General features: G+C 41.0%; 1 protein-coding gene across 1 annotated transcript; it reads left to right on the top strand.

Moving 5' to 3' along the window:
* Positions 1-4,484: 4,484 nt before the first annotated feature.
* On the top strand, positions 4,485-15,043 carry LOC307080464 (aminopeptidase Ey-like; the record flags this gene model as incomplete). Its single annotated transcript, XM_079743168.1, has 21 exons — positions 4,485-4,791; positions 5,250-5,556; positions 6,139-6,281; positions 6,567-6,703; positions 6,924-7,050; positions 7,251-7,405; positions 8,238-8,351; positions 9,597-9,740; positions 9,903-9,968; positions 10,162-10,227; positions 10,355-10,524; positions 11,183-11,259; positions 11,503-11,636; positions 11,921-11,976; positions 12,544-12,691; positions 12,832-12,923; positions 13,072-13,182; positions 13,428-13,595; positions 13,750-13,890; positions 14,460-14,541; positions 14,888-15,043. The coding sequence occupies 21 exons, from the start codon at positions 4,485-4,487 to the stop codon at positions 15,041-15,043; spliced, it is 2,901 nt and encodes a 966-aa protein (XP_079599294.1).

Raw genomic sequence — 15,043 nt, 5'->3', positions numbered from 1 at the left:
AAAGACCCACTAGAAGAACTAAAGTTCAATCTGAGCCTTTTCATTTAACACATGTCACGTGCAATAGACCCAACAATCAGCCTTTACAATGGGAACCATTGGCATAGGACTGGTATCTATTAGCCGGGCATACTGTAAATACATAATAAAGTAAGAGTAGTAAAGCAAGGTAAGAATTATTAACTTTCTCTTTCTCTTAGTCTACTACTCTCTTATTATTTGTCCTACAGTATCCTTGATTATCGAGACAATAGTGGAAAAAAATCCAAGTGTGATGGAAATACTGTATTCTATTGTGGACAGTTATCACAGTCATCACCTCCAGCCTGCAATGCAATGACCTTATCTTGGAATGTAGGACAGTGCCAAGAGGATCAGAGCTGAGAGGGAACTGAAGATGAACAGCTAGTTGAATCACACTTTAAAAATGATAATAAGAGGACAGGTGAACAGAAGAAAACTATTCTATATGTCCGTCAAGAGTTTATCTATATGTCCGTCAATAGTTAATCCATTCTGATAAAGAATGATCCAATTGCTTTCCTTTGAATTCAGAACTATGACGATTGGGAAAAGGAATCCTGTCGCAGATTTGGGAGGATAAGACTGAGAATTAAGAATCAGCATTTTGGTAAATTATTGATTGAAGTCGTTCACCTTGTACGTAAGTAGAGTGCATCATACCATGATATTGCAAGAAGAAATCAGATAAAGAATAGGGAAGCCATATACTTTTTGCGCTAAATATCTCCACCATACTCTGAAAGGTTTGCTGATGACGTTTTGTGAGAAAGGTGTAAGTGGTGGGATCGGAATCATTCACATTCACATAAAACTAGGAACCAATCAAGTGTCTCAAATAACACTAGTCACAAACCAAGTGTCTCTTATGACATACTCCAAAGATTCTTATATACATGTTGATGGCAGCCAATCTCGAATTCTGGCAAATGGGGCGTATCAACTCAAGAGAGTTTCAGTCTTGTAAAATCCTAAATAAACATAAATATACTGTATCCTATGCTTCTGTACTTCAGAAATAGAGGTGGTCATTGCTGACAGCCGGTATCCGTAAGCGTGCAATTGGCAAACACAAATTCGGCCCGCAGTAGTAAACTGCAAATAAGTGTAGGTAAAGGTGAATAGGTAAATCCACACGTGTCGGCTGACCACTGACATACGCTTATTAAAATCTCCTTCTGAAAGCTTCATCCACTCATGTGAATGAGTTTGTCTTCCGTAGAATACCTCTGTAACGAAAACGGGAAACAAGGCGTTTCTGCGCCCCTTGCAGTACTTGGTTTCCAGTCCATGCTCTGTGCCGTCTCCCCCCAAACTTCTGCTATTTCATTATAGGACTGCTGTATCCAAGATTAAATATGACACTATTACCAAATTAATTTTCCCTGATAACACTAGTCTCTAATAAAGTGTCTCAAATCAAACTAGTTAAAAATCAAGACTTACAAAGACAATTGTCAAAATGTACAGTGATTCATTATTTGAAATATGGGTAAAAAAACGTCGATGAAAATACATCTTCAGACGAATATGAATCAGTGTATCGGGCTGTGATCCATTGAGAGATATGAAAGACTTCATTGAAGAGATTTCAGCGCATCCACCATGTGAAATGGGGTTCATCTTTATTGACGGAAAATGACACTGCAGGGTGAGGCGGACTGACGATTAATGAGACGAGATGAGATGAGTGCTTAAGATAGGTCACAATCTGCACACACATACTGTGCTCCTGCACATCGTTCACATTAGATAAGTTATCTAAGAGGAAGAGAAGAGGGTCATCTTCAACCAAGGTCAAAGCTCGGCTGGTGAGAAATATGCCCTATGTCCCAGTGTAAGAAGACCGTGCATAACATCAGGTGCTATTTTTTTTTACAAGCATTATGTTGCCTACTCCCATTCTTTCTTTCTCTCTGTCTGACAGGGACATCACATACATGTCAGACTAGAACTTAAAGCTAAGGCAGGGCAATGGACAGCCAGTTATAATGAATACCCTTTTTTTCTTTACGGTTGTTATGGAAAGAGAATTTCAAGAAATATGACTAGAAATTCATCCTAAATAAATTGCCTACTCTAGCTTTAACCTTACATGTTTTAAGGAACACATATGATTTAATGAGAATGTTAAAGGTTACAATAAACAAAATCAATTATAATAGCAAAACAATATCGCCTTTCATAATGTCCTGATTGAAATTGGCTGAACTGTGTAATCTTCCATACACTTACTTCAGGTCTTCAGTGGAAAAGCAGCTAAAAACCTTGATTGTCCAAACAACTTGATAATGCGTTTTTGTGTTTCCCTCTGAGGATGTATCAATCTATAAGAATAAATGCCATTTAGTAGACACCATCTCAAGTGTATCACAATGGCATTGGTGCATTTATTATTGGCATGGCTAAATGCGTGAGTGAGCTACACACAAATAATGGATTGATAAATAGATTTTGTTGGTTGTGGTTATGGGATTGGTTATTTCAAATACCACAGTCTTCTTAAAATTAACAACCACACCCCTGTAGCTCGGCTATGTCTTAAAATGTTGCTTCATGCCCATAAATTGTATCCCTTTGTTAAGCTGTCTTCTGTGCAAACACCATTCTTTGGCATGGATTTTTTATTACACTTTATATTTCAGATAAAGACTTCGTAAGATAAGTTGTACATAAGTTAAACACAGATGATTAACAGCCAAGGTTTACTGTCACAATGTAATAAATTGTTTCTGATGTCGTCTGATGTTACAGAGATGATATGTTCTTCATTGATCATATCATGGATCATAATGAGACTATTGACAAAGCTCTCACTTGTAGATTGAATATTATTATAATATTAATAATTATTAAATAATATTATTATAAGTTTTAAAAGTTTGATAAAACAATGAGGTTTTTGTGGACTGAAATATGAATATCCATTCAACACCACTCACTAGACTACTATCCTTCCCCCACTGGCCTACCATTCTGGAGGGAGTTAAATATGGCCTGTCGACCAATCACATGCGTAGTGTATTATCAAACATTTTTGACATCGGTGTCAATGCTTTTGTTTCCATGTAAATACAAATAATTCTAATAACCTATGATTTTGGCCTTTGACTGTAATCAAATGCACTCACTGGACATTCATATAAACCTAAAAAGTAAAAATGTAGTTTCTAATTTCAGGGTCTATTTCTTCAAGCAAAGCCTGGATAGGGTATTGAACTTCCCTTAACCCCTGCTTCTTTACTCAATGTGACCAACTCCAAATGTCCAGTCCTGCAAATATAAGCTGAGGAAAAACTGAAACTGACAGTAAAAAAGAGCAGGAACACACAGCAAGGTGGATCCAACATCATGAGATGTCAGGATAGTTTGAAGGTAGGCCCAATCACCACAACGATGACACTGTGTCTCTTGATAAAAATGGGTCTGTGATTGTTGAAGATACTGTATTTGTTGTCAATACAATAATCAATACCATTGTTGTTCAGAAGCATTCATAGCATAACTGATCCACATGCATATGGATGATAGTTAAACGCAAAAAAATTGTTGCGTAATAACCTCAGCGAAAGTCAATATGACGTGGATACATACATGAAATTGACATCAAAAGTGCCAAATTGACTTCATCAAAGATGAATCATCGATGATGAGTGCTCATCATCTTTGAACTGTGTGGTGATTCCACATTGTTAAAGTGGCTGTAAACCAATCTCCGCTTATGCAATTCTTAAAATTTTCTCGCACTCAGCATTTATACTTTATCACTTACCATCCATAAAATTATCTTCATAAAACGGTCTGGCTAAAACTAGTTTGTGGCATAAGAGTTTATAATGAACCACAATGATGGTTAAAAAAATGTAGGGATGGGTTGTATGTCTAAGGTCACTCTGGTGGAGGTCAAATTGTTTTTGATGCAAAGCCTCCAGCCTTTGGTGCGCTTTGCCAGGAGTTGACAGGAGTAACACACACACACACAAAAAATACACATTCAGAATATAGACCCAGAATACAAATACACACACACACACACACACACACACACACACACACACACACACACACAGGCACATCGGCATGCATTTTATATGCATTTAGATGCTCTCTTATTTCCAGACGGGAAAATGCTTCATAGCAGTAAGTACAGGACAGTGGCATAAATTAAAAAGAGATAGAAATCTAATTCAAATAAGAGCAATGAAAAACTATGTGATAAGAGTACAGAAGAAAAAATATCCCTGCACATGGTTGTTTTTTTTGGAGTGCAACTGCGAGTGGGTTCAAGGTACACCCAACCACAAATCTATAGTCATCAATTCCATCCACAGTTTCATTGTTAATAGATCAGCCATTGCTCAAGGACGGAGGCAGTGGATCCATCTGTGACTACAAATAGAGGCTCACCCCTTATTGGCGATTCCAGTCCCTGAGCGTGTGTGAGGTGTCAGATCCTCGACAACATGGGTGCCAAGGGCTTCTTCATCAGTAAATCGGTCGGGGTGGTGGGGATCGTTCTGGGCGCTGGGGCCGTGGCCACCATCATCGCCCTGTCGGTGGTCTACTCCCAGGAGAAGGCCAAGACCGACGGCCAGGTGGCCCCCACGGATGGAACGGGTACCACACTCCCCACAGTCACCACCCCTGCGCCTTCCAATGAACCCTGGGACCAGTACCGTCTGCCCAAAAGCCTGGTGCCGGAAACCTACACTGTCAAACTGCACCCCAGGCTGACACCAGACCCTGTCAGCAAGCTTTACATTTTTACAGGTAAGCTAAGATGAAAAGACAAAAAGGCGTCTCTCGCCTCGGTGTGCTTTGTGAAGATAAGGTGGTGAATCAGTGCGTGTGAGAGCCTATGATGTGTGGATCTCATTCTGTTCTATTATCACTCTCAGTAGAATGTGTTTTTTGATAACTACCGTGGGAATCCCATTTCACTTTGTATTTAAAAGGAAAAGCCCATCTTGAATATGTACAGTATGGATGTTCCGCATGTTGTACAGTGAATCAGGATTTATAATATTCAGAGTCACGTGAGTGGTTGTGTGCAACATTCATCTTGTGTATGGTATGGTTGTGTATGTGTGCATGGTTTCAGAAAAAGTCTAAGAACGAATGACTATGAAAAAAGTCCTCCATAACATGCAACTCAAAAGCCCTAAAGAGGTGAATCCATTTGTATCACCTCAAATGTGTTCTTTTCCTCATCTGGCTCATCTGTGCAGGCACCTCCGATGTGGTGTTCAAATGTGTGGGGGAAACTCAATTGATCCTGATCCATTCCAACAAGCTCAACTACACCAAGGCTGGGAACGGACACCTGGCCGACCTCACTACGGAGGGCGGAGGAGCCAAGGCCCCGGCCATCAAGTCCTCCTGGCTGGTGGAAAAAACCCAGTACCTGGTGCTGCAGCTCAGTGGTTCACTGGTCAAGGATCAGAAGTACAAGCTCTCCACCACCTTCACTGGGGAACTCGCCGATGACCTGGGTGGCTTCTACAGGAGCGAATACCTGGAAAATGGTGAAACGAAGTAGGTTTATTTCTTTGTGTTTAGCATGTGTGGAGATATTTTAATACATTAGCCCCTTTTTGTACTTTGTCCTTTTAGGGAATTAAGGAACAGATATGAAATGCTGAAAAGTTGTTATGTTTATTCAAGATGATATTTAACCTGCTTCATTACCTTTCTTTTTTCATTGTGGAACCATATATGTGTGCATATATATATTATATATATTATATTTAAATAGCATGCTATCTTAAAGTAGCATCAAGCAATTTTCCTGCATTATTAGATTCTAAATGTCGTTTATGGACTGCATAGGCTGACTGCCAATAACCCTAATCTTAGCTGTAATCTTTACCATAAACACGTCAATTAAATAACCTTTCAAGGATCTGCCAAGTGTCATGAACAAAACAAGGTCATTCTCAAACGTATTAATCTTCATCCTTTGGGAGCGTACATTATTCCACAACATATGTCTTAGCCTATAGGCTTTATTATATTTAAAATCAATGAAAACTAAATTTTTATCCTGGCACACTACACTATCCTGCCTACTAATGTAGGAAACATGTAGGCCTACTAACAATGGCCCGTTTTTGCCAGGATTGTTGCCACCACACAAATGCAGCCGACGGATGCCAGGAAGGCGTTTCCGTGTTTTGATGAGCCTGCGATGAAAGCAATCTTTCACATCACGCTGGTCCACGCCCACGGCACCAGAGCTCTATCCAATGGCATGGAGACAGGTGAGCAGATCCGTTCATCAACATCAAAATGTATGGCGTAGAATTAGTGAAACAATATAGATCAGGAAATAAAATACACTATATTAACTATTATTATCCACTTATAGTGGCTTATGATCATGTTACAGTTTAGGATAGATTAATAAAAAAATTATATTAACATAACCCAGGGGAAGGTTTTTAACCGAATACAAAGAAAATGGTATTCTATACTTACTTTCAACTTCTATATTAAAATATTTGTTTACAGAAATAACAAATACTTATTCCCTGTCTCTTCTTAAGGAACAAATAATCAAACTATCGATGGCCTGGATGTCAAGGTCACCACCTTTGAGCCAACCAAGAAAATGTCGACATACTTGCTGGCATTTATTGTCAGTGACTTTGACTCCATCCAAAAAACACTGGAAGGAGTTTTGGTAATTAACATGAATCCCTCTCTGGTGCACACTTTCTCTCTCTTTCTCTGCTTTACTAGGTGTGTCCCTATGTAGGCTTACGGTCTTGATCTCTACTATGTGTGTCCTTATGGGTGCTTATACTGTAGGTCCACATATTTACTATGTGTGTCCCTATGGGGGCTTATACTGTAGGTCCACATCTTTACTATGTGTTTCCCTATGGGGGCTTATACTGTAGATCCGGATATTTGCACGGAAGGAAGCGATCAAAGCAAATCAGGGAGAATACGCTCTGAATGTCACTGGGCCAATCCTCAAGTTCTTTGAGAATTATTACAACGCAACTTATCCTCTTCCTAAATCAGGTAATGACCACCGCTGGATCCATCTTTGTTGCAACAATGATGTCTGATGTCTTAGTGTGTGTGTGTTTGTGTGTGTGTAGCATCTTATTTTAGTTATGTAGGCACTGTATCGATACAAATGCATGAATACAGAGACATTCAGTGTATTGTGACGGGTATGACTGCAAACCAAAGTCTGTTGTGTTTTTGTGTCCGTCTAGATCAGATAGCGCTTCCAGATTTTAATGCTGGCGCAATGGAGAACTGGGGCCTGATCACATACAGGGAGACAGCTCTTCTCTACGACGAGAAATACTCCTCCAATTCCAACAAAGAACGGATTGCATCCATCATCTCCCACGAGCTGGCTCACATGGCATGTTGTTTTACTTTTTCACACACTGATTTTATTTTTTCATAACAATTGTTGGTAACACTTTATAAAAAGGTGCCATAATAAATAGCAAACTAGTCAATACCAATACCTTAATATTTGTTAATTGTTACTAAAATATCTATTTGGCACAAGTTAATAGTTTTTTTTCACTGACCACAGAGTGTCGCTGGTTAAGGTTAGGGTTAGGGCCGTGTGTTAGGGTTAGGGCTGTGTGTTATGGTTAGGGTTAGGGCCGTGTGTTAGGGTTAGGGCCGTGTGTTATGGTTAGGGTTAGGGCCGTGTGTTAGGGTTAGGGTTAGGGCCGTGTGTTAGGGTTAGGGTTAGGGCCGTGTGTTAGGGTTAGGGTTAGGGCCGTGTGTTAGGGTTAGGGCCGTGTGTTAGGGTTAGGGTTAGGGCCGTGTGTTAGGGTTAGGGTTAGGGTCGTGTGTTAGGGTTGGGTTAGGGTTAGGGTTAGGGTTAGGGCAAACAACTAATATTTAATTAATGATGAAAAAACTATTAACTTGTGCCAAATAAATATTTTAGTAACAATTAGCAAATATTAACAAATGGTTAGGTAATGACTAGTTTGCTATTTATTATTGCACCTTATTGTAGTAAGTGTTACCAAATAATAAAGGATAATCATTTTGGGGGAAAGAAGGCATTTATGGGTCGCACTCTTTTAAACGTTAGAATTTCCATTCTATTTTGAACTTACATTGATTGTCGATGATGATGATGATGATGAATGATGCATTATTATTATTATTATGATGTTTCAGTTGAAAAAAAATAGTATCATTACATGGCACTCTGTGTGGTTTTCCAGTGGTTCGGTAACCTGGTCACGCTGCGCTGGTGGAACGACCTGTGGCTGAACGAGGGCTTTGCTTCCTACGTGGAATACCTGGGGGCGGACCACGCTGAACCAGAATGGGGCGTGGTGAGGAACCCTTGTGAGAAAGTGGTGTCCTGGGTCAACACAACACTTTAAAAAAATAAGAGCGCTCGAGAAAGCCACAGAACTTCTGGAATCGGGCATCATTTTATATTTCACAAAATGTGTGGATCCCTCCTACATGCACTGACCAATCCCAACATGTTATGTTTAGGGCCTAGAAGTTAGGCATCTCCCGTGTCCCCCAGCCCAGTTTCCCCTTAACCTATTCCACACTTATCCTCCTTCTCCAGATTTTCAGTAGATAACGACCGAAAGAATTGACCTCCTCCTTATCCACATAACAGTTAAATCAGAATCAAGGCAGTGAGATACTCTGTAATTTAAATCCACTTGTCTCCTTCTTGATTCAACTGATATAAAATAGATATAATAACCCACATGTAGGATGAAATGATCTGCTAACGATCATGGGCTTGAGATAGTTTACATGTGTGACAAAAACAATCTTGAGTAAAGTAACAAAGCTAACAAATGCCTATACCACATATTAGAGTAAACATAAAGATGTGACATGGATGGGCACAGGGACAATCAATTCTAGACAATAAGCATATACATTCAAATAATTGACAACAATACCACTGTGTTGAATACGTTCATAAAGCAGGCAGTGTTTGAATTTGACTGTAGCATAAACTAGTTAACCTTTAACTTACAAGTCAGTATAAGTTAAGTGAGAGGAAAAATGAAGGGGGGCCTTTCTTCTTTGTGGCCATCATAAAGCCCTCCCCGCCTCTTCCTGTAGGGATGAGGTGAGTCCGGTGTAGGCAAGGCAAGGCTTGGCAAGGCACCTTTATTCATATATATATATATATATATATATATATATATATATATATATATATATATGTATATATATATATAGCACTTCTCATATACAAGGCAAACTCAGTGTGCTTCACATACATTAAAATGAAACATTAAAATAACAAACATAGAATAATTAACAGATTGGTCTCAGAAGATCTGAGTGGTCTAGAAGGCTTATGTAGTGGAAGCATATCAGTTATATACTTTGGCCCTAAACCATGTAGGGATTTATAGGTGAGCAGCATGATTTTAAAATCAATCTTCTGACATACAGGGAGCCAATGTAACGATTTACGAATCGGTGTAACGTATTCATAGAGAACACTGTAACTGTATCTCTATGTGTTTGTGTGTGTGTGTGCGCGTGTGTGTGTGTGTGTGTGGGTGTGTGATGATTTGCCCTTGCCCTCCCATCAGAAAGACCTCTTGGTGCTCAGCGACATCCACAGGGTGTTTGCCGTGGATGCCCTGACCTCCTCCCACCCTCTGTCCTCCAAAGAGGAAGACATCCAGCGGCCGGAGCAGATCAGTGAATTGTTCGATGCCATTTCATACAGCAAGGTGCAGTTTACCATATACATATGGTATATATATATATATATATATATATATAATTTACCATTAATACAGTTTAGACCCGTGGTGCCATACATACATTTCTGGGGTACAAGGTGAGACGGGGTACTTGATCAACTCTTGATGATAGAGTATTCTTCTCTTCAGGGAGCGGCCGTTCTGAGGATGCTGTCTAATTTCCTGACGGAGGATCTCTTCAAAAAGGGCCTCAGTGTAAGTGCTGTGGAGATCTACTAAAACAACACATTGGTTGACTTGTGTGTCATGCTCTCCCTGTGCATGTGCTATTAGCATCAAAACGGGTCCTTCATCAAGCTCTGCTCATATTTATGCCAAAACCATTAAACTGTAGCCAAGATCGACACTGACAAAAATAAATAACAAAGTTTCTCTTTGTATCCTGCAGACCTACCTGAATAAGTTTGCCTATGGGAATACAATCTACACAGACCTGTGGGATCACCTGCAAACAGTGGGTATTGCTCCTCAAAGAAGCAGCTGTTTCTCTATAGCAACGAGCTACAGTACACGCACCATAGAGTTCATTGCACACTATATAAGCAGGTTTAACGTTGTTCTCTACGTCGTCCTGTCGCTAGGCTGTTGAGGAGAGTGAAATAAAACTCCCAAAGAAGGTCCATGAAATCATGAACACCTGGGTGCTTCAGATGGGCTTCCCGTTAATCACAATAAACACCGCTTCGGGTCTTGTGAACCAAAAGCATTTCCTTCTGGACCCTGAATCCAAAGTAGATCCATCAATCTACAAGTAAGTATCTCCTTCCCTTCCTCGCTCTCTTCCTTTTATCCATCCTTCCTTCACCTCTTTCTTCCCCTCTCTCTCCCTCTTTTCCTTCCTTCCTCTTTCTTCCCCTCTCTCTCCCTCTTTTTACCTTCCTTTGTCTCTTTCTTCCCCTCTCTCTCCCTCTTTTCCTTACTTCCTCTTTCTTCCCCTCTCTCCCTCTTTTCCTTCCTTCCTCTTTCTTCCCCTCTCTCCCTCTGTTTTCCTTCCTTTGTCTCTTTCTTCCCCTCTCTCCCTCTTTTCCTTCCTTCCTCTTTCTTCCCCTCTCTCCCTCTTTTCCTTCCTTCCTCTTTCTTCCCCTCTCTCCCTCTATTTTCCTTCCTTCCTCTTTCTTCCCCTCTCTCCCTCTTTTCCTTCCTTTGTCTCTTTCTTCCCCCCTCTCTCCCTCTCTTCCTTCCTATCTTTACTTCTTCCTCCCTCCCTCTCTTGATCAATTCTTCCTCTCTACCTACCCCCTTCCCTCTCTCTCACCCTTCCTTGCCATGTTTATAAAAGACTAAAACAGACAAAGGCAAAAACAATCTTCCAAAATTAATCCAGCTAATAACTAAATACAGTATTAATAGTTAAACATGGTAATTAAAGTAATCATGTTTCATTTTAATTGACTACTTTTTTCTCTCAGTTATGAGTGGATTGTTCCTATTACGTGGATGAAGACCAACATAACTAAGGATCCGATATGGTTGATAAGCAAATCAGGTAAAGTCCTTCTGGTGATTTTAATCAGTCTATTACTTGTGTTCTATGACGGTCTCACAGGCAATTGACGACGCTGTAGCAATGTGCCCGGCTAAAGATTTCTAGTGTCTTTTTTTAATTTTTACTATATTTATTATTGGAGTGGGTTCAGTTGAGAACAATAGACTGAAGTGTAAGAAAAAAACTATATTTTGGAGATATCTTTTTTCTGAGTTTTGTTGTTATGTTTTGATCTTCATCTAGAGATCCTGAATGAGATGAAAGTAACAACTGGGGAATGGGTGTTGGCCAACCTGGATACAGTGGGCTACTACAGGGTCAACTATGACACGGACAACTGGGACAGTCTCCTCAAAGCTCTGTGGAGCAACCATCAAGTGAGAAGCTATACAAAACTTTATATGTATATATATATCATATCAATATAATAAACAATATATAATGATAACTATATTATTTTTTATCTTTATTATTATTATGGAGCACCTTGTATGCGAAGTTCTTTGGTTTCCAAATGAAGCAGTATATAAGTGCAATTGTAAAGTGGCGATAGTAACGATAAGTGAAAATCAATTCAATTTGAACAGTTAATAAAGACAAGCAGTAAGTAAACAGCGTCACATTTAGACATGCTTCAGATGGCTCCTTCCCTGTCTTCCAGGAAATCCCCAAGATCAACAGAGCTCAGCTGATAGATGATGCCTTCAACCTTGCCAGGTAAGGAGAGAACGATTAGACGATGTGGATGGCTGATGACACCCATCTCCACCCATCCCACATTCCCCTTCTACCCCCGCCCCATCCTCATCGCCACCATCATCATTCCTGTTTCTAGCTATGTGACAGATTAGACCAGGTGTGTAATCTAAACCCCGCCCCACCCCTACATTGTTTGACATAAGTCCCAATACTTTGTGTTGGGAATTGGGAGGAAAGCGATCTATGTTGTTGTTTTTGCTTTAACCCATTTGTACCGGCTGCTGTGCGGCGCAACATTGTATCTACTAGATACAATGTTGCTCCGCGCAGCAGCCGGTACAAATGGGTTAATGGTAAACACGCATTGATGCGCAATCCGGTTTTAAAGGTAAACACGCACAGATGCGTGATCCGGTCTGAATGGGTTAAACACATTATATATTGATATTTCATTGAACATCAGCCCCACCCATATCATTGAAGAGTCACATGGTACTACTTTGTAGAACCGTATGAAAGAGTAGCAAAAGATGAAAGCCAACAAGTTGCAATTGCCTTTCACATGATTCTGTGATCCCCACACAGGGCAAAGGAGATCCCCACAACGCTTGCTCTTAGGACGACCCAGTACCTTACATTCGAAAGAGAGTACATGCCCTGGGAGTCTGCCTTGGACAACCTTGACTTCTTCTACCTCATGTTCGACCGCAGTGAGGTGCTGGGGCCCATGCAGGTCGGTCGCCATAACAATAGTTTTAAGAAAGGGAAACAAAATGGGACGGGTTGTGCCTAATCGCACGTTGCATAATGAAGATCATTTCACACCACCACATCACCGCTGTCATGCTGACCATATATTTCTCTTCCCTTTAGGCTTATTTATTGAAACAGGTGACTCCCCTGTTTTCCCACTTTAAGAACCTTACTGGTAACTGGACCAATATACCAACCGGCCACATGGATCAGTGAGTAAAGCACACATCCTTTCTCACCCAATTTCCCCTTGCTGCGTTTATAACAGTATGTGCGTAAGCAACGCTAGCATTAGCTGTTTACTGTTTATCTCTGGACCTTTGTTCTGGTTTGTAGCCACTAAGCCGCTCTCTCCTCCAGGTACAACCAGGTGAACGCCATCGGCAAGGCCTGCAGCACGGGGCTACTTGAGTGTCAGGTCCTTGTACAAGACTGGTTCGCAGCCTGGATGAGTAACCCTGCAGTTAACCCGTGCGTGAATAAGTTATTAATGAATTTGTAAACTCATGGCTAAACTCAAACTTCACTCTATTGTCTGCTTCTTCATTTGAATCATTATATTGTAGTTTATTCCATTTTCGTAATTTTGTCGTAAACATTCTTTATTAATCTCTGATGGGAACTCCGGGCTGAATAAACTATAGCAGCTGCATAGCTACATAGTTTAGGCCAGTACTTGTGTGCTGATGCTAACGGTGAGCTTATCTTTTCTTCAGGATCGTACCCAACCTGCGCTCCACCGTGTACTGCAGCGCTATCGCAGCAGGGGGCGCCAAAGAGTGGGACTTTGCTTGGGAGCAATTCCTGAAAGCCAACATTGCTACTGAGGCTGAAAAACTGCGGGCAGCACTCGCCTGCACAAAAGAACCGTGGCTCCTTAACAGGTCAGCCAGACACTACCACTGTTGTGCATATAACTAGAGCAACACATGCTAGTACATATGTACTGGCCCTTCCCAACGCATGCGCAGGCACACAATGGTACTATAATATATTAGGTTATATTTGATGACATTTGATTTCCTTCCCCACAATCAGATACCTGGAGTACACCCTGAATCCATCTCTTATCCGCAAGCAAGACGCCACATCCACCATAGTGTACATCGCGTCCAACGTGGTTGGACAGCCTCTGGCTTGGGACTTCATCCGGGACCGCTGGTCCTACATTTTCAACCAGTGAGTCCCTGTCTTTGGTCTCAGGCCTCCAAATGTGCCTGTTTTGCTCGAATGTCTGTAAACAAAGCATATAGAGAACAACAAAGACCATTTTCACCTTCAATAGCCAGTATAATCCAAAGTGTACTGCCCATATTGAACTATTTAAAAATAATGTTAACGTAGATGTATAATTGAGAGTTGATTAGTGAACGACCCAAAATCGCCCATATGTGGATTCCTAGGATTCCATTGAACTCACCTTGTTTCAGAGCCCAACGTAGGAATGGGATTGTGAAACGGTAGTTTCCCACCAACAGGAAGGGTTCTTATCTTGTCCAGTCAATGTTATTTGTATGGCCCTTAGTCAGTCCCAGTTAGAGTTTGCACAGCAGGCCACCTTATACGACCCAACCCCCGTAGGAACAAATCGCCCGTAATTATCAAGAATGAAATCTTGAGAAGGAACGCAGACCCTCCTCCAGGGAGGGTTATGAGATTGACAGACGTAACAGAAGCATAGCAAGCAAAACGTTGACATAATGTTCTGTTGTTAGTTTGTCTTACGTCCTTGTCGTCCTCATCCACAGGTACGGAGGCGGCTCCTTTTCCTTCTCCAACCTCATCAACGGAGTTACCGAGAGGTTTTCCTCTAAGTTTGAGCTGCAGCAGGTTCGTTTATTTTTATTTTTTTAAGCACATCCAAAATATTGAACAGATGTAAATCTAAAATTGTTCCACCAGGCACAAGCTTCAGCAATGCACGCACGCACGCACGCACGCACGCACGCACGCACACACACACACACACACACACACACACACACACACACACACACACACACACACACACACACACACACACACACACACACACACACACACACACACACACACACACACACACACACACACTCACACAAACACATTTACAAACTATATCAATGTTCTTCTGGACAAAATAACAGAAACAAACCCAGTAACCCCGTATTTACTTCAAATACTGTTTTTGTCAAAGCTGGAGCAGTTCAAGAAAGACAACGAAGCGGTGGGTTTTGGCTCAGGGACCTTGGCTGTGGAGCAAGCCATTGAGAGAACCAAAGCAAACATGAGGTGGATCTCTGAGAACAAACAACAGGTTCTCAAGTGGTTTGTGGATAACTCCCTACCATAA

Source organism: Pollachius pollachius (assembly GCF_949987615.1).
Source record: "Pollachius pollachius genome assembly, chromosome: 9".
Classification (NCBI taxonomy): Eukaryota; Metazoa; Chordata; class Actinopteri; order Gadiformes; family Gadidae; genus Pollachius; species Pollachius pollachius.
The sequence above is the reverse complement of the archived record's forward strand: the minus strand, read 5'-3'. Positions and strand labels throughout refer to the sequence as shown.